This window comes from Sardina pilchardus, chromosome 1 (assembly GCF_963854185.1).
Source record: "Sardina pilchardus chromosome 1, fSarPil1.1, whole genome shotgun sequence".
Classification (NCBI taxonomy): domain Eukaryota; kingdom Metazoa; phylum Chordata; class Actinopteri; order Clupeiformes; family Clupeidae; genus Sardina; species Sardina pilchardus.
The window spans coordinates 9056521-9071668 of record NC_084994.1 but is presented as its reverse complement, the minus strand read 5'-3'; the positions used below and the strand labels follow the sequence as shown (position 1 = coordinate 9071668).

General features: G+C 41.0%; 2 protein-coding genes across 4 annotated transcripts in view; one reads left to right on the top strand and one right to left on the bottom strand.

The window, feature by feature from the left end:
* Positions 1–1001: 1001 nt before the first annotated feature.
* LOC134076234 (zinc finger protein 665-like) lies at positions 1002–11905 on the top strand. The gene is made up of 4 exons (XM_062531238.1): positions 1002–1392; positions 2018–2869; positions 8682–9026; positions 9652–11905. Exons 1-4 carry the CDS (start codon positions 1077–1079, stop codon positions 10509–10511), a joined length of 2373 nt encoding a protein of 790 aa, XP_062387222.1. The 5' UTR covers positions 1002–1076; the 3' UTR covers positions 10512–11905.
* A 1764-nt stretch (positions 11906–13669) lies between these two features.
* LOC134080071 (NACHT, LRR and PYD domains-containing protein 3-like) overlaps positions 13670–15148 on the bottom strand; it is a 110994-nt gene continuing 109515 nt past the window's right edge. For all 3 annotated transcript variants that reach the window (XM_062536339.1, XM_062536421.1, XM_062536505.1), the window contains one exon: positions 13670–15148. This exon is cut by the window's right edge and continues 577 nt beyond it. The gene's annotated coding sequence lies outside the window, so the exon portion shown is untranslated.

The window sequence follows — 15148 nt, the reverse complement described above, 5'->3', positions numbered from 1 at the left end:
TTCACCCCCCTTTTACATATGCACAACTTATTGTTTTCACAGCCACACAATTTGAAGTTCAACAGCTGTGTGTCAATGGCAGGCCTATTATGTGACTCGATACACCTTTGTTATGGCCTGGTACCCACAAAGGCGAATTCGGTATAAACAACTATATATTTTCTGAAAGTAGACCTTTTAAGGATTCCATTTCACCCCCCTTTTACATATGCACAACTTATTGTTTTCACAGCCACACAATTTGAAGTTCAACAGCTGTGTGTCAAAGTAACGCTAGTATGTGACTCGGTACACACTTAGTATGGCCTGGTACCCACAAAGGCAAATTCGGTATAAACATCTATATATTTTCTGAAAGAAGACCTTCTAAGGATTCCATTTCACCCCCCTTTTATATATGCACACCTTATTGTTTTCACAGCCACACAAATTGAAGTTCAACAGCTGTGTGTCAAAGTAGTAGGCTATGTGACTGGGTACACCTTTGGTATGGCGTGGTACCCACAAAAGCAGAATTGGTAGCCTATAGATATCTGCAATATTATAGTGCATGTTATAAACCCACCTTTTCAATAAGCACAACGTTATAGTTTCATCAGCTTCAAAGTTTTAATTTAACACTAGGCAATAAGGTAGATAAGGCACATTCAAAAATACATTCTAAATAACATTCTAAGGTGTATTTTCGATTTAAATGTCTAATTTGATTATTTTCTAACTTTACCTTCCTTTGATAACGCAATACAGTTTTAAATTAATATTTGTCGTCCTCATGAATTGAAAAAGCAATGAATATGTTCTGACTTTTATTTTGAAAGATTCGCGAATGGCGGCCATATTGGATTTTTCTTTACTGTCGCTAGTTTCACACTACTGTTCCAACCAAGATCTTCCTGTCCCTGGTTCTGGAGGTTTATCGTTTCAGGAATGAATGTGCAGAGAGAGACCATCACTGTGTCGTATTTTATCAGACTTAAAGAGTGCGAATTTCTTGAGGTATGCTGCGTGTTTAAAGTAAACACACAATGATGACTTTAGACGTTTCATGATCACGCCCAGCGGAGTCCTTTGAGAACATGGATCTCGGACTGCCGAGTTCTGCGTGTAACGTTACTGAAACACAGTTCGGTCCGAGAGTGACAGTGAAAGAAGAAGACATACAAGACGAGGAATATGGTCATGTGAGTGCATGTCAACATGAAGATGAGAAGTCCTTTGCAGAATTTGACTGTAAAACGGAGACAGACGTCACAGAGTCTTATTACAGTGAAACGCAACAGACAACAGCGGAGATCGAAGTGAAGATAGAAGATGAAACACAACAGGCAACAGCGGAGATTGAAGTGAAGATTGAAGAAGACGATGAACAAGAAGATGATTATCTGCGGCAAAGTAAGTCCTTTCAGATCCTCCTTTTAGACGTGAATCCTTTGTAGTTAAGAAAATTGATAGGCTAATTAATTGGATGTAAAATTAAGAGACCACAGTAATTTGAATATGACTGTCAAGTCCTCCTGAAGCATAATATGTTTTAATGTTTTGGTGTTTATGAACAAGCATCGGCATCTGGTGTTGTGGTGGGACAGTTCTGCACACAGAGCCGGGGGGTAGAGATGGATGATGATGTCGAAAAATTATACAAATATGAATTTTGAAAAGCTAAATAGCCTACAAGCCACACAACAAAACTTCACTAATTATTGCATTGCAAGACAGCTTTAGGTCACTGATTTCTTTTTAAGTTATGACTCCCAGTCTTCCACCATAGCCTAATGAAATATTATGTAGGGCCTACCTAAAATGGTAGGCTATATACGTAAGCTAATCACTACTACACTGACATTATGGGTAAAGTGTGCATAGTAAGTTAGCTGGCGACAAGTTATGAACACGTTTGCGATGCTCTGTCCCAGGCCCCAATGAATTATTAATTTGACATCTCTCTGTCGTGCTACGTCTCTATGGTAACTCTTCCGGGTGATTCTAACTTGCATGGTAACTATGGCAACTCTTCCAGGTATATCTGAACACCCACACATCACGGAAAAGGAGATCCGTGGACAGAATGATCAACTCGACCTGCAACTCGAAGGAGCGCTGTACCCCTGCATCATTTGCAAGAAGTGTTTCACAGACTTGACAGAATTTCAGAAGCACCAGCAAGCACACTCTGACGGCACGTCTCAAAAGCAGAACACTGGTAAAAAGCTTCATGAATGTGCCCAGTGTGGAAAAGTATTTTCACAAATTTCACATCTTAACACCCACAAGCTGACTCACACTGGAGAGAAGCCTCATAAATGTGTGCACTGTGGAAAATGTTTTTCTCAAACGTCAAATCTGAAATCCCACGTGTTGATACACAGGGGAGATAAGCCTCATCAATGTGCCCAGTGTGGGAAAGCTTTCACACACCTGAACTCTCTTAAAATCCACGTGCTCACACACACTGGAGAGAAGCCTCATGAATGTGCTGACTGTGGGAAAGCGTTCAAGCGCTTGGTTGAGCTTCAGCGCCACATGATTGTTCACACGGGAGAGAAGCCTTACGAGTGTGTCCAGTGTGGAAAAGCTTTCCCACGAACTACGAGTCTCAAAACCCACATGCTAACACACACTGGAGAGAAGCCACACACATGCGTCTGGTGCGGAAAAGCTTTTTCACACTTGTTGTCTCTTAAAAATCACATGTCGACTCACACAGGAGAGAAGCGTCATAAGTGTGCCCAGTGCGGGAAAGGATTTTACATGACTTCACATCTTAAAACCCACATGTTGATACACACTGGAGAGAAGCCTCACATATGTGGCCAATGTGGGAAAGCTTTTGCGCAGACTTCAAACCTTAAATCCCACATGCTACTTCACAGTGAATAGAAGCACTACACAATACATGTACCACGTGAAGTGAATAGAAGCACTGTAAATGTACTCAGTGTGGAAGAGCATTTTCACACGTGTTAAGATGTAAAGCCCACATGTAGAGACACACTGGAGAGGAGCCTCATAAATGTACCCAGTGTGGAAAACATTTTTCACAAATACAATTCATGTGCAAATAAACACTTGAGAGATGCCTCATAAAAAATGTGCCCATGGAGAGTCCTTTGCATGCCTTCAACTCTTAAGAGTTAGTCTGGCTACCAAACCATCACCAAACTAAGATCAATCTTTACCTACGCCAAGGAGGTTATGTTTTCTTCGGGGTTTGTTTGTTCGTTTGTCTGTCTGTCTGTTGGTTAGCAAGATAACTCAAAAAGTTTTGGATGGATTTCGATAAAATTCTGAAATGACCCAAGAAAGAAACGATTACATTGTGGGAGTGTTCCGTATGACCGTCTTGATCCAGGAGGCGGTTATGTTTTCCCTTGGCGGAGGTCTGCGTTCTTGGAGTACTTTTCTAGTTTTAGGTTGAACATAGTTTAGAGAGTCTGTGCTTTTTTACTACTGCACAAGAGGGGCGATCACTGGGCATAGTTCAAATGACTGTACACTTGGATAGTCCTTCGCCCAATCAGACTAACGATCCGGGTGCGTCTTTTGGATAAGCTAGTTTGTGATTGGATCCAAAAGTCGTGGATAGGAAGCAGGGAAGATAGATGTGCAGGTTTCCAGATTGAGTTGCTGGGCTAAATCCAAATTTGCCAGCAGATCAGGCAGGATGCACCCAGCCAACTTAAAACCTTAAATGCAATACAATCTTGCATTTGCGGCCAGTGATGATCTCAAAAAGTCAGTCGTGACTTTTATCGTAATTATTATAATCTTGATTATTTACGGTCTTTCTTTATTCTAATATTTTGAAATGCTGGATTTTTGATTTCCCATGAGCTTGGAGCTGTACTGTTGACCTGACAGGAGCTATATTCGTTCACCTAGCATAGCTATACAGCATGGACATGGTGCGTCGCTACCGAGAAAACCAGCTATGCACCTTCAAGAGCGGTGGCCCAACAAATCTCACGAGACTCGTGAATCATTATCTTGTCAGTAGATACAGTTTTTGCCTGTTGTTAATCCTTCAACTGGACAACAAGCATTTTCATTAACAGTGGGGGATAAGTCATGACAAGTTTGCCATTTACAAAAGCAGAGTAAAATTTAAAATATTGTTCTTGCAGTGAGTCTGAGGCACTCGAGAAGGTATTTCTAAAAAGCCTCTATTAAACTTGGCTATCCATTAAAAATAAATGCCACAATATATTTACAGTAATTTTCTGCATATAAGCCGCAGGACAGTGTTTTATGCAAGTTAAAAGAAACAAAGCCATATTGATACCATATTAACTGTTCCTGTGTATTAACGTCATAGCTGAAGAATTTTTGCAAGATCAATGTATAAGCCGCGGCTAATAGTCGGGAAATTACGGTATAAATGATAAATGTGACACTGAAGGGAGCTACAGTCGCCATCAATATACATTAGTTTGCTATGTGTAGCCTACCTTAAAAACCACTTGCAGAATAATGTCAGTTATGTTTCTAACCCAGCCCTTCTGTATTCATTGCACATCTTAATGGTACCTTCCTCTATGTCTGTGTTTGTGTTTTAACTTAATATTGTATTGTGGTGTGCATTTTCTGTTATGGTCTTTGAATTTACTATGACTTTATCTGCCACCTACCTTGGCCAGGACTCCGGCAGAATATATATTGTAGAACTCTCATTCCTGATTGATGGATAAATAAATTAAAACAACGACAGCTGTAAGTGATGTGTTTTATTTGCCATCTTTGTGTAGCCTACATTTCATCAAACAGTCATTTTATCTTCACATTCATTGTATGTGCTTTAAATGAATGGATTAATAAATATAATTTAAGCTGAAGTAGGCCTATGTTTGATTGATTGAGCTGTAGGCTAATAGGCTAAGACAGTTGACCACAGGAGACACACATTTCTTCATAATTCGCCAGTTGTTGAAAGTAGCCTACACTACAATTCAGAGCAATGCAGTTTCATGTCCAAAAAAGTGCAGTGCATTGAAATTCATCCATGTCCAAAACAGATATTTTTTATAGTCAGAGATATTCAACTGTTGCCTTCACACACTAAAAAGAACAGGAAGTCCGCACACCAGATACTGTAATGCTCCTCAGTGTTCTTTAATAATCACGACGTAACGTTTCGGGCCCCTATAGCCCTTCATCAGACATGAAACATGGGGGGAAACACACCTCCATATATACATCATCACTAGACATGTGATCAATTATGTAGCAATCAATTATGTAAAAAAGTCTGCAATATCAAAACAGTCTAAGACAGTCTTCACACACTAAACCAGAACTGTAATAGTTTCCTGCAGTCGAACTCCAATCCTGACGATAGCAGTAAAGCATCGTTAGCGCAAGCTAGAAAACATCCACCACCGAGTCCGCTGCATAGACAGTAAAAGGTCCACTGTAGAAAGTTCCGACATCTTCCTGTATTTGGTTCCGGAGTTTTATCGTTTCAGGAATGAATGTGCGGGAATCATTGTCTCGTATGTTATCAGACGTATTAAATTAACATAGCAGTGTGCGGAACAGCGAATTTAATTGAGATATAGGTTGCGTGTCTAAACACGTGATGATGACTTCAGCTGACGTTTCACTATCGCAGCACTTGTCAGCTGAGTCCTTTGAGAGCATGGATCTCGGACTGCCGCTGAGCTCTGTAACGGTACTGAAACACACCAGCTTGGTATGAGAGTGATGGTGAAAGAAGAAGACATACAAGAGGAGGAATATGGTCTTATGAGTGCATGTCAAGATGAAGATGCAACCCTTTACAGAGCTTCACTGTAAATCTGAGACGGACGTCACAGAGGCTAATTACAATGAAACGCTACAGACAACAGGCACACACACACACACGCAGGCACACACTCACACACACACATGCACGCGCGTACACACACACACACACACATATGCAGGCACACACTCACACATATGCACACGTACACACACATGCACACATACACAGGCACACACACAGATACACCCACAGAGAGAGAGAGAGAGAGAGAGAGAGAGAGAAAGAGAGAACACACACAGAATACACACAGATAACACAGAACACACACAGACACAGAGAGAGAGAGAGAAAGAAAGAGAACACACACAGAATACACACAGAACATGCACATACACACATATACACACATGCAAACACACACACGGGCACAAAGAAACACACCCACGCGCGCGAGCACCCCCCCCCCCCCCCCCCCCCCCCCCCCCACACACACACACACACACACACACCTCTCTCTCTCTCACACACACACACACACACAGGCTATAGTACATCACACACACACACACACTCACTTCTCAGCTCCGGTGGTCTGTGTATGTGTATGTGTGTGCGTGTGCGTGTGCGTGTGCGTGTGTGGTGTGTGTGTGTGTGTGCACTGTGCATCTGTGTGTGTGTGTGTGTGTGTGTGTGTGTGTGTGTGTGTGTATGTGCACTGTGCATATGTGTGTGTTTGTGTGTGTGCACTGTGCATATGTGTGTGTGTGTGTGTGTGTGAGAGGTGTGTGTGTGCACTGTGCATCTGTGTGTGAGAGGTATGTGTAGGGTGTGTGTGTGTGTGTGTGTGTGCACTGTGCATCTTTGTGTGTGTGTGTGTGTGAGAGAGAGAGAGAGGTGTGTGTGTGTGTGCACTGTGCACCTGTGTGTGTGTGGGCGTGTTTGTGCATGTGTTTGTGTAATTTTTTATGTACATGTGTGTGTGTGTGTGTGTGTGTGTGTGAGTGAGTGTGTGTGAGAGGTGTGTGTGTGTGTGTGTGTGTGTGTGTGTGTGTGTGTGTGTGCACTTTGCATCTGTGTGTGTGTGTGTGTGTGTGTGTAGGTGTGTGTGTGTGTGTGTGTGTGTGTGTGTGTGTGTGTGTGCGCGCACACTGTGCATCTGTGTGTGTGTGTGTGTGTGTGTCTGTGAGAATTGTGTGTGTGTGTGTGTGCACTGTGCATCTCTGTGTTTGTGTGTGTGTGTGTGTGTGTGTGTGTGTGTGTGTGTGTGTGTGTGTGTGTGTGTGTGTGTGTGTGTGTGTGTGTGAGGTATGTGTAGGTCACCCCCCTTTTACATATGCACAACTTATTGTTTTCACAGCCACACAATTTGAAGTTCAACAGTGTATGTCAATGGCAGGCCTATTATGTGACTCGGTACACGCTTAGTATGGCCTGGTACCCACAAAGGCGAATTCGGTATAAACATCTATATATTTTCTGAAAGTAGACCTTCTAAGGATTCCATTTCACCCACCTTTTACTTATGCACAACTTATTGTTTTCACAGCCACACAATTTGAAGTTCAACAGCTGTGTGTCAAAGTAACGCTTAGTATGTGACTCGGTACACGCTTAGTATGGCCTGGTACCCACAAAGGCGAATTCGGTATAAACATTTATATATTTTCTGAAAGTAGACCTTCTAAGGATTCCATTTCACCCCCTTTTACATATGCACAACTTATTGTTTTCACAGCCACACAATTTGAAGTTCAACAGCTGTGTGTCAAAGTAACGCTTAGTATGTGACTCGGTACACGCTTAGTATGGCCTGGTACCCACAAAGGCGAATTTGGTATGAAAATCTATATATTTTCTGAAAGTAGACCTTCTAAGGATTCCATTTCATCCCCCTTTTATATATGCACAACTTATTGTTTTCACAGCCACACAATTTGAAGTTCAACAGCTGTGTGTCAAAGTAACGCTTAGTATGTGACTCGGTACACCTTTGGTATGGCCTGGTACCCACAAAGGCGAATTCGGTATAAACAACTATATATTTTCTGAAAGTAGACCTTTTAAGGATTCCATTTCACCCCCCTTTTACATATGCACAACTTATTGTTTTCACAGCCACACAATTTGAAGTTCAACAGCTGTGTGTCAAAGTAACGCTAGTATGTGACTCGGTACACACTTAGTATGGCCTGGTACCCACAAAGGCAAATTCGGTATAAACATCTATATATTTTCTGAAAGAAGACCTTCTAAGGATTCCATTTCACCCCCCTTTTATATATGCACACCTTATTGTTTTCACAGCCACACAAATTGAAGTTCAACAGCTGTGTGTCAAAGTAGTAGGCTATGTGACTGGGTACACCTTTGGTATGGCGTGGTACCCACAAAAGCAGAATTGGTAGCCTATAGATATCTGCAATATTATAGTGCATGTTATAAACCCACCTTTTCAATAAGCACAACGTTATAGTTTCATCAGCTTCAAAGTTTTAATTTAACACTAGGCAATAAGGTAGATAAGGCACATTCAAAAATACATTCTAAATAACATTCTAAGGTGTATTTTCGATTTAAATGTCTAATTTGATTATTTTCTAACTTTACCTTCCTTTGATAACGCAATACAGTTTTAAATTAATATTTGTCGTCCTCATGAATTGAAAAAGCAATGAATATGTTCTGACTTTTATTTTGAAAGATTCGCGAATGGCGGCCATATTGGATTTTTCTTTACTGTCGCTAGTTTCACACTACTGTTCCAACCAAGATCTTCCTGTCCCTGGTTCTGGAGGTTTATCGTTTCAGGAATGAATGTGCAGAGAGAGACCATCACTGTGTCGTATTTTATCAGACTTAAAGAGTGCGTAAAAGCGAATTTCTTGAGGTATGCTGCGTGTTTAAAGTAAACACACAATGATGACTTTAGACGTTTCATGATCACGCCCAGCGGAGTCCTTTGAGAACATGGATCTCGGACTGCCGAGTTCTGCGTGTAACGTTACTGAAACACAGTTCGGTCCGAGAGTGACAGTGAAAGAAGAAGACATACAAGACGAGGAATATGGTCATGTGAGTGCATGTCAACATGAAGATGAGAAGTCCTTTGCAGAATTTGACTGTAAAACGGAGACAGACGTCACAGAGTCTTATTACAGTGAAACGCAACAGACAACAGCGGAGATCGAAGTGAAGATAGAAGATGAAACACAACAGGCAACAGCGGAGATTGAAGTGAAGATTGAAGAAGACGATGAACAAGAAGATGATTATCTGCGGCAAAGTAAGTCCTTTCAGATCCTCCTTTTAGACGTGAATCCTTTGTAGTTAAGAAAATTGATAGGCTAATTAATTGGATGTAAAATTAAGAGACCACAGTAATTTGAATATGACTGTCAAGTCCTCCTGAAGCATAATATGTTTTAATGTTTTGGTGTTTATGAACAAGCATCGGCATCTGGTGTTGTGGTGGGACAGTTCTGCACACAGAGCCGGGGGGTAGAGATGGATGATGATGTCGAAAAATTATACAAATATGAATTTTGAAAAGCTAAATAGCCTACAAGCCACACAACAAAACTTCACTAATTATTGCATTGCAAGACAGCTTTAGGTCACTGATTTCTTTTTAAGTTATGACTCCCAGTCTTCCACCATAGCCTAATGAAATATTATGTAGGGCCTACCTAAAATGGTAGGCTATATACGTAAGCTAATCACTACTACACTGACATTATGGGTAAAGTGTGCATAGTAAGTTAGCTGGCGACAAGTTATGAACACGTTTGCGATGCTCTGTCCCAGGCCCCAATGAATTATTAATTTGACATCTCTCTGTCGTGCTACGTCTCTATGGTAACTCTTCCGGGTGATTCTAACTTGCATGGTAACTATGGCAACTCTTCCAGGTATATCTGAACACCCACACATCACGGAAAAGGAGATCCGTGGACAGAATGATCAACTCGACCTGCAACTCGAAGGAGCGCTGTACCCCTGCATCATTTGCAAGAAGTGTTTCACAGACTTGACAGAATTTCAGAAGCACCAGCAAGCACACTCTGACGGCACGTCTCAAAAGCAGAACACTGGTAAAAAGCTTCATGAATGTGCCCAGTGTGGAAAAGTATTTTCACAAATTTCACATCTTAACACCCACAAGCTGACTCACACTGGAGAGAAGCCTCATAAATGTGTGCACTGTGGAAAATGTTTTTCTCAAACGTCAAATCTGAAATCCCACGTGTTGATACACAGGGGAGATAAGCCTCATCAATGTGCCCAGTGTGGGAAAGCTTTCACACACCTGAACTCTCTTAAAATCCACGTGCTCACACACACTGGAGAGAAGCCTCATGAATGTGCTGACTGTGGGAAAGCGTTCAAGCGCTTGGTTGAGCTTCAGCGCCACATGATTGTTCACACGGGAGAGAAGCCTTACGAGTGTGTCCAGTGTGGAAAAGCTTTCCCACGAACTACGAGTCTCAAAACCCACATGCTAACACACACTGGAGAGAAGCCACACACATGCGTCTGGTGCGGAAAAGCTTTTTCACACTTGTTGTCTCTTAAAAATCACATGTCGACTCACACAGGAGAGAAGCGTCATAAGTGTGCCCAGTGCGGGAAAGGATTTTACATGACTTCACATCTTAAAACCCACATGTTGATACACACTGGAGAGAAGCCTCACATATGTGGCCAATGTGGGAAAGCTTTTGCGCAGACTTCAAACCTTAAATCCCACATGCTACTTCACAGTGAATAGAAGCACTACACAATACATGTACCACGTGAAGTGAATAGAAGCACTGTAAATGTACTCAGTGTGGAAGAGCATTTTCACACGTGTTAAGATGTAAAGCCCACATGTAGAGACACACTGGAGAGGAGCCTCATAAATGTACCCAGTGTGGAAAACATTTTTCACAAATACAATTCATGTGCAAATAAACACTTGAGAGATGCCTCATAAAAAATGTGCCCATGGAGAGTCCTTTGCATGCCTTCAACTCTTAAGAGTTAGTCTGGCTACCAAACCATCACCAAACTAAGATCAATCTTTACCTACGCCAAGGAGGTTATGTTTTCTTCGGGGTTTGTTTGTTCGTTTGTCTGTTTGTCTGTTGGTTAGCAAGATAACTCAAAAAGTTTTGGATGGATTTCGATAAAATTCTGAAATGACCCAAGAAAGAAACGATTACATTGTGGGAGTGTTCCGTATGACCGTCTTGATCCAGGAGGCGGTTATGTTTTCCCTTGGCGGAGGTCTGCGTTCTTGGAGTACTTTTCTAGTTTTAGGTTGAACATAGTCTAGAGAGTCTGTGCTTTTTTACTACTGCACAAGAGGGGCGATCACTGGGCATAGTTCAAATGACTGTACACTTGGATAGTCCTTCGCCCAATCAGACTAACGATCCGGGTGCGTCTTTTGGATAAGCTAGTTTGTGATTGGATCCAAAAGTCGTGGATAGGAAGCAGGGAAGATAGATGTGCAGGTTTCCAGATTGAGTTGCTGGGCTAAATCCAAATTTGCCAGCAGATCAGGCAGGATGCACCCAGCCAACTTAAAACCTTAAATGCAATACAATCTTGCATTTGCGGCCAGTGATGATCTCAAAAAGTCAGTCGTGACTTTTATCGTAATTATTATAATCTTGATTATTTACGGTCTTTCTTTATTCTAATATTTTGAAATGCTGGATTTTTGATTTCCCATGAGCTTGGAGCTGTACTGTTGACCTGACAGGAGCTCTATTCGTTCACCTAGCATAGCTATACAGCATGGACATGGTGCGTCGCTACCGAGAAAACCAGCTATGCACCTTCAAGAGCGGTGGCCCAACAAATCTCACGAGACTCGTGAATCATTATCTTGTCAGTAGATACAGTTTTTGCCTGTTGTTAATCCTTCAACTGGACAACAAGCATTTTCATTAACAGTGGGGGATAAGTCATGACAAGTTTGCCATTTACAAAAGCAGAGTAAAATTTAAAATATTGTTCTTGCAGTGAGTCTGAGGCACTCGAGAAGGTATTTCTAAAAAGCCTCTATTAAACTTGGCTATCCATTAAAAATAAATGCCACAATATATTTACAGTAATTTTCTGCATATAAGCCGCAGGACAGTGTTTTATGCAAGTTAAAAGAAACAAAGCCATATTGATACCATATTAACTGTTCCTGTGTATTAACGTCATAGCTGAAGAATTTTTGCAAGATCAATGTATAAGCCGCGGCTAATAGTCGGGAAATTACGGTATAAATGATAAATGTGACACTGAAGGGAGCTACAGTCGCCATCAATATACATTAGTTTGCTATGTGTAGCCTACCTTAAAAACCACTTGCAGAATAATGTCAGTTATGTTTCTAACCCAGCCCTTCTGTATTCATTGCACATCTTAATGGTACCTTCCTCTATGTCTGTGTTTGTGTTTTAACTTAATATTGTATTGTGGTGTGCATTTTCTGTTATGGTCTTTGAATTTACTATGATTTTATCTGCCACCTACCTTGGCCAGGACTCCGGCAGAATATATATTGTAGAACTCTCATTCCTGATTGATGGATAAATAAATTAAAACAACGACAGCTGTAAGTGATGTGTTTTATTTGCCATCTTTGTGTAGCCTACATTTCATCAAACAGTCATTTTATCTTCACATTCATTGTATGTGCTTTAAATGAATGGATTAATAAATATAATTTAAGCTGAAGTAGGCCTATGTTTGATTGATTGAGCTGTAGGCTAATAGGCTAAGACAGTTGACCACAGGAGACACACATTTCTTCATAATTCGCCAGTTGTTGAAAGTAGCCTACACTACAATTCAGAGCAATGCAGTTTCATGTCCAAAAAAGTGCAGTGCATTGAAATTCATCCATGTCCAAAACAGATATTTTTTATAGTCAGAGATATTCAACTGTTGCCTTCACACACTAAAAAGAACAGGAAGTCCGCACACCAGATACTGTAATGCTCCTCAGTGTTCTTTAATAATCACGACGTAACGTTTCGGGCCCCTATAGCCCTTCATCAGACATGAAACATGGGGGGAAACACACCTCCATATATACATCATCACTAGACATGTGATCAATTATGTAGCAATCAATTATGTAAAAAAGTCTGCAATATCAAAACAGTCTAAGACAGTCTTCACACACTAAACCAGAACTGTAATAGTTTCCTGCAGTCGAACTCCAATCCTGACGATAGCAGTAAAGCATCGTTAGCGCAAGCTAGAAAACATCCACCACCGAGTCCGCTGCATAGACAGTAAAAGGTCCACTGTAGAAAGTTCCGACATCTTCCTGTATTTGGTTCCGGAGTTTTATCGTTTCAGGAATGAATGTGCGGGAATCATTGTCTCGTATGTTATCAGACGTATTAAATTAACATAGCAGTGTGCGGAACAGCGAATTTAATTGAGATATAGGTTGCGTGTCTAAACACGTGATGATGACTTCAGCTGACGTTTCACTATCGCAGCACTTGTCAGCTGAGTCCTTTGAGAGCATGGATCTCGGACTGCCGCTGAGCTCTGTAACGGTACTGAAACACACCAGCTTGGTATGAGAGTGATGGTGAAAGAAGAAGACATACAAGAGGAGGAATATGGTCTTATGAGTGCATGTCAAGATGAAGATGCAACCCTTTACAGAGCTTCACTGTAAATCTGAGACGGACGTCACAGAGGCTAATTACAATGAAACGCTACAGACAACAGCGGAGTTGGAGGTGAAGATAGAAGAAGAGGAGGAAGATGACTGTCTGGAAAGTAAGTCCATTTACAGACCCGAGTCACCCATCATGTAAAGACATGGGCAGGCTAATTATGTGATAATCATGCACAGACTTCTGTCATTGCTGCGTTGTCTTTTTACATGATGAAAATAGGCTACAGTAGGCCCAAGGCAAGGCAATTTATTTTTGTAGGCTTTATTTCATACATTGGTGCAATTCAAAGTGCTTCATACAGATACATAAATATATAGTCACTCAGTCATAACATAATGGTCATTAAAACTAACCATAAGTCCAGGTGTAAAATAATGAAAAGGTAATAAAACATAAAATAGGTTAAGTAAAACATAAAATAAGTAAACTGCAAGTAGCCTACAAGTACAATAGTGCGGCAGCACAGATAATCATGTTAAATCCAAACCTGATTTGCTCTCAGACACTGAAACTTCCCGTCTTTGCAAATTAGTGTCAATCTGTCATGAACAAGAAGTCATAACCCAATGAAACTGCTAAGCACCATCAGTTTCCCCCAAACAAATATAAATTATCAAAATAGACTATAGGCTACTGAAGGGGATGGTGTGTTTTCGTTTGGCCCTTGGTTAAATATGATTTAGCCTATGTTGTTTTGGAGAAAAGTGCCTGCTAATGAATTTAAAATATGAAAATAAACACAGGTCTACGCAAACACGACTTCTTGCACTGTCCGATCAACCTCATTCCCCCTAAATCTCCCGATGCTTCAACGCTGAGCAAGGCATTATTCAAGCAGTTTCCAAAGGATTTGATGTGATTTTGATACATTTGTGATGTTTGTGAAGCCATTGTGAGTAGCCTACCTCAAGATTAATGTTTCTAAAGAAATGTACGCTACCTTTAAGTTTAGATGTGTTTTTCTTTTATATTCATACACTTTTGAAAAAAAAAAAAAAACAAGAGTCATATATGGTAACTTTTGACCTTGATTTTCAACATAAAAGTGATTTCCATGCATTGGCCCAAGCCAATATCAACATTGACCGCTACAAGATTACACTTGGACCAATAAATACATATATAAATGAAGAAATACATAAGCAATCCAATAAACTTGCACAAATAAATACAAAATAAGTTATATAAATTAGCACCAGGCTCTGTTTCTGCATGAAAACAAAACACATCAACTGAGCCATGGAGACAGCATTTTTTTGTTGATAAAGCATTACAGAGCTTGCACCGACGTATAGTCCCAAATCGCAACCAGTGGATGAGCTGGTAGGGCTAGTATGGAGTAGTGGGGAGTATGGAAATACAGGATATTTTTTCGGGAAAACATCAAAACAGGAAGACGGTGGGGAAAAAATAAAATACATGAGAAACCCGGCAAACACAGGGTTGGCAGGGGTTTTTAACATGCCTCCTCGATGCTCTATCCTCGAGGGGCGTTCCCACTGATCTATAACTAACACTGGATAGACTGTCCCATTGTTGCCGCCCATCATTCTTTATGAAGATCAGTGAGGATCGAGGCCCGAGGAGCGAGGGAGGACATAAATGCTGAATGAGAGGCACCCTGTGTATGTTTAAAACTGCACTATGTCTTACCCTACACTGCCACCTACTGGTTACAAAAGGCAACAACACAAGAAGAGAAGGGGAGTAGAGACTAAGT

Coding starts and splice junctions, on each gene's coding strand:
- LOC134076234 (XM_062531238.1), top strand. CDS start 1,077: ATGGATCTCGGACTGCCGAGTTCTGCGTGTAACGTTACTGAAACACAG. Junction 1,393..2,017: donor AGATGATTATCTGCGGCAAA/GTAAGTCCTTTC, acceptor CAACTCTTCCAG/GTATATCTGAACACCCACAC. Junction 9,027..9,651: donor AGATGATTATCTGCGGCAAA/GTAAGTCCTTTC, acceptor CAACTCTTCCAG/GTATATCTGAACACCCACAC.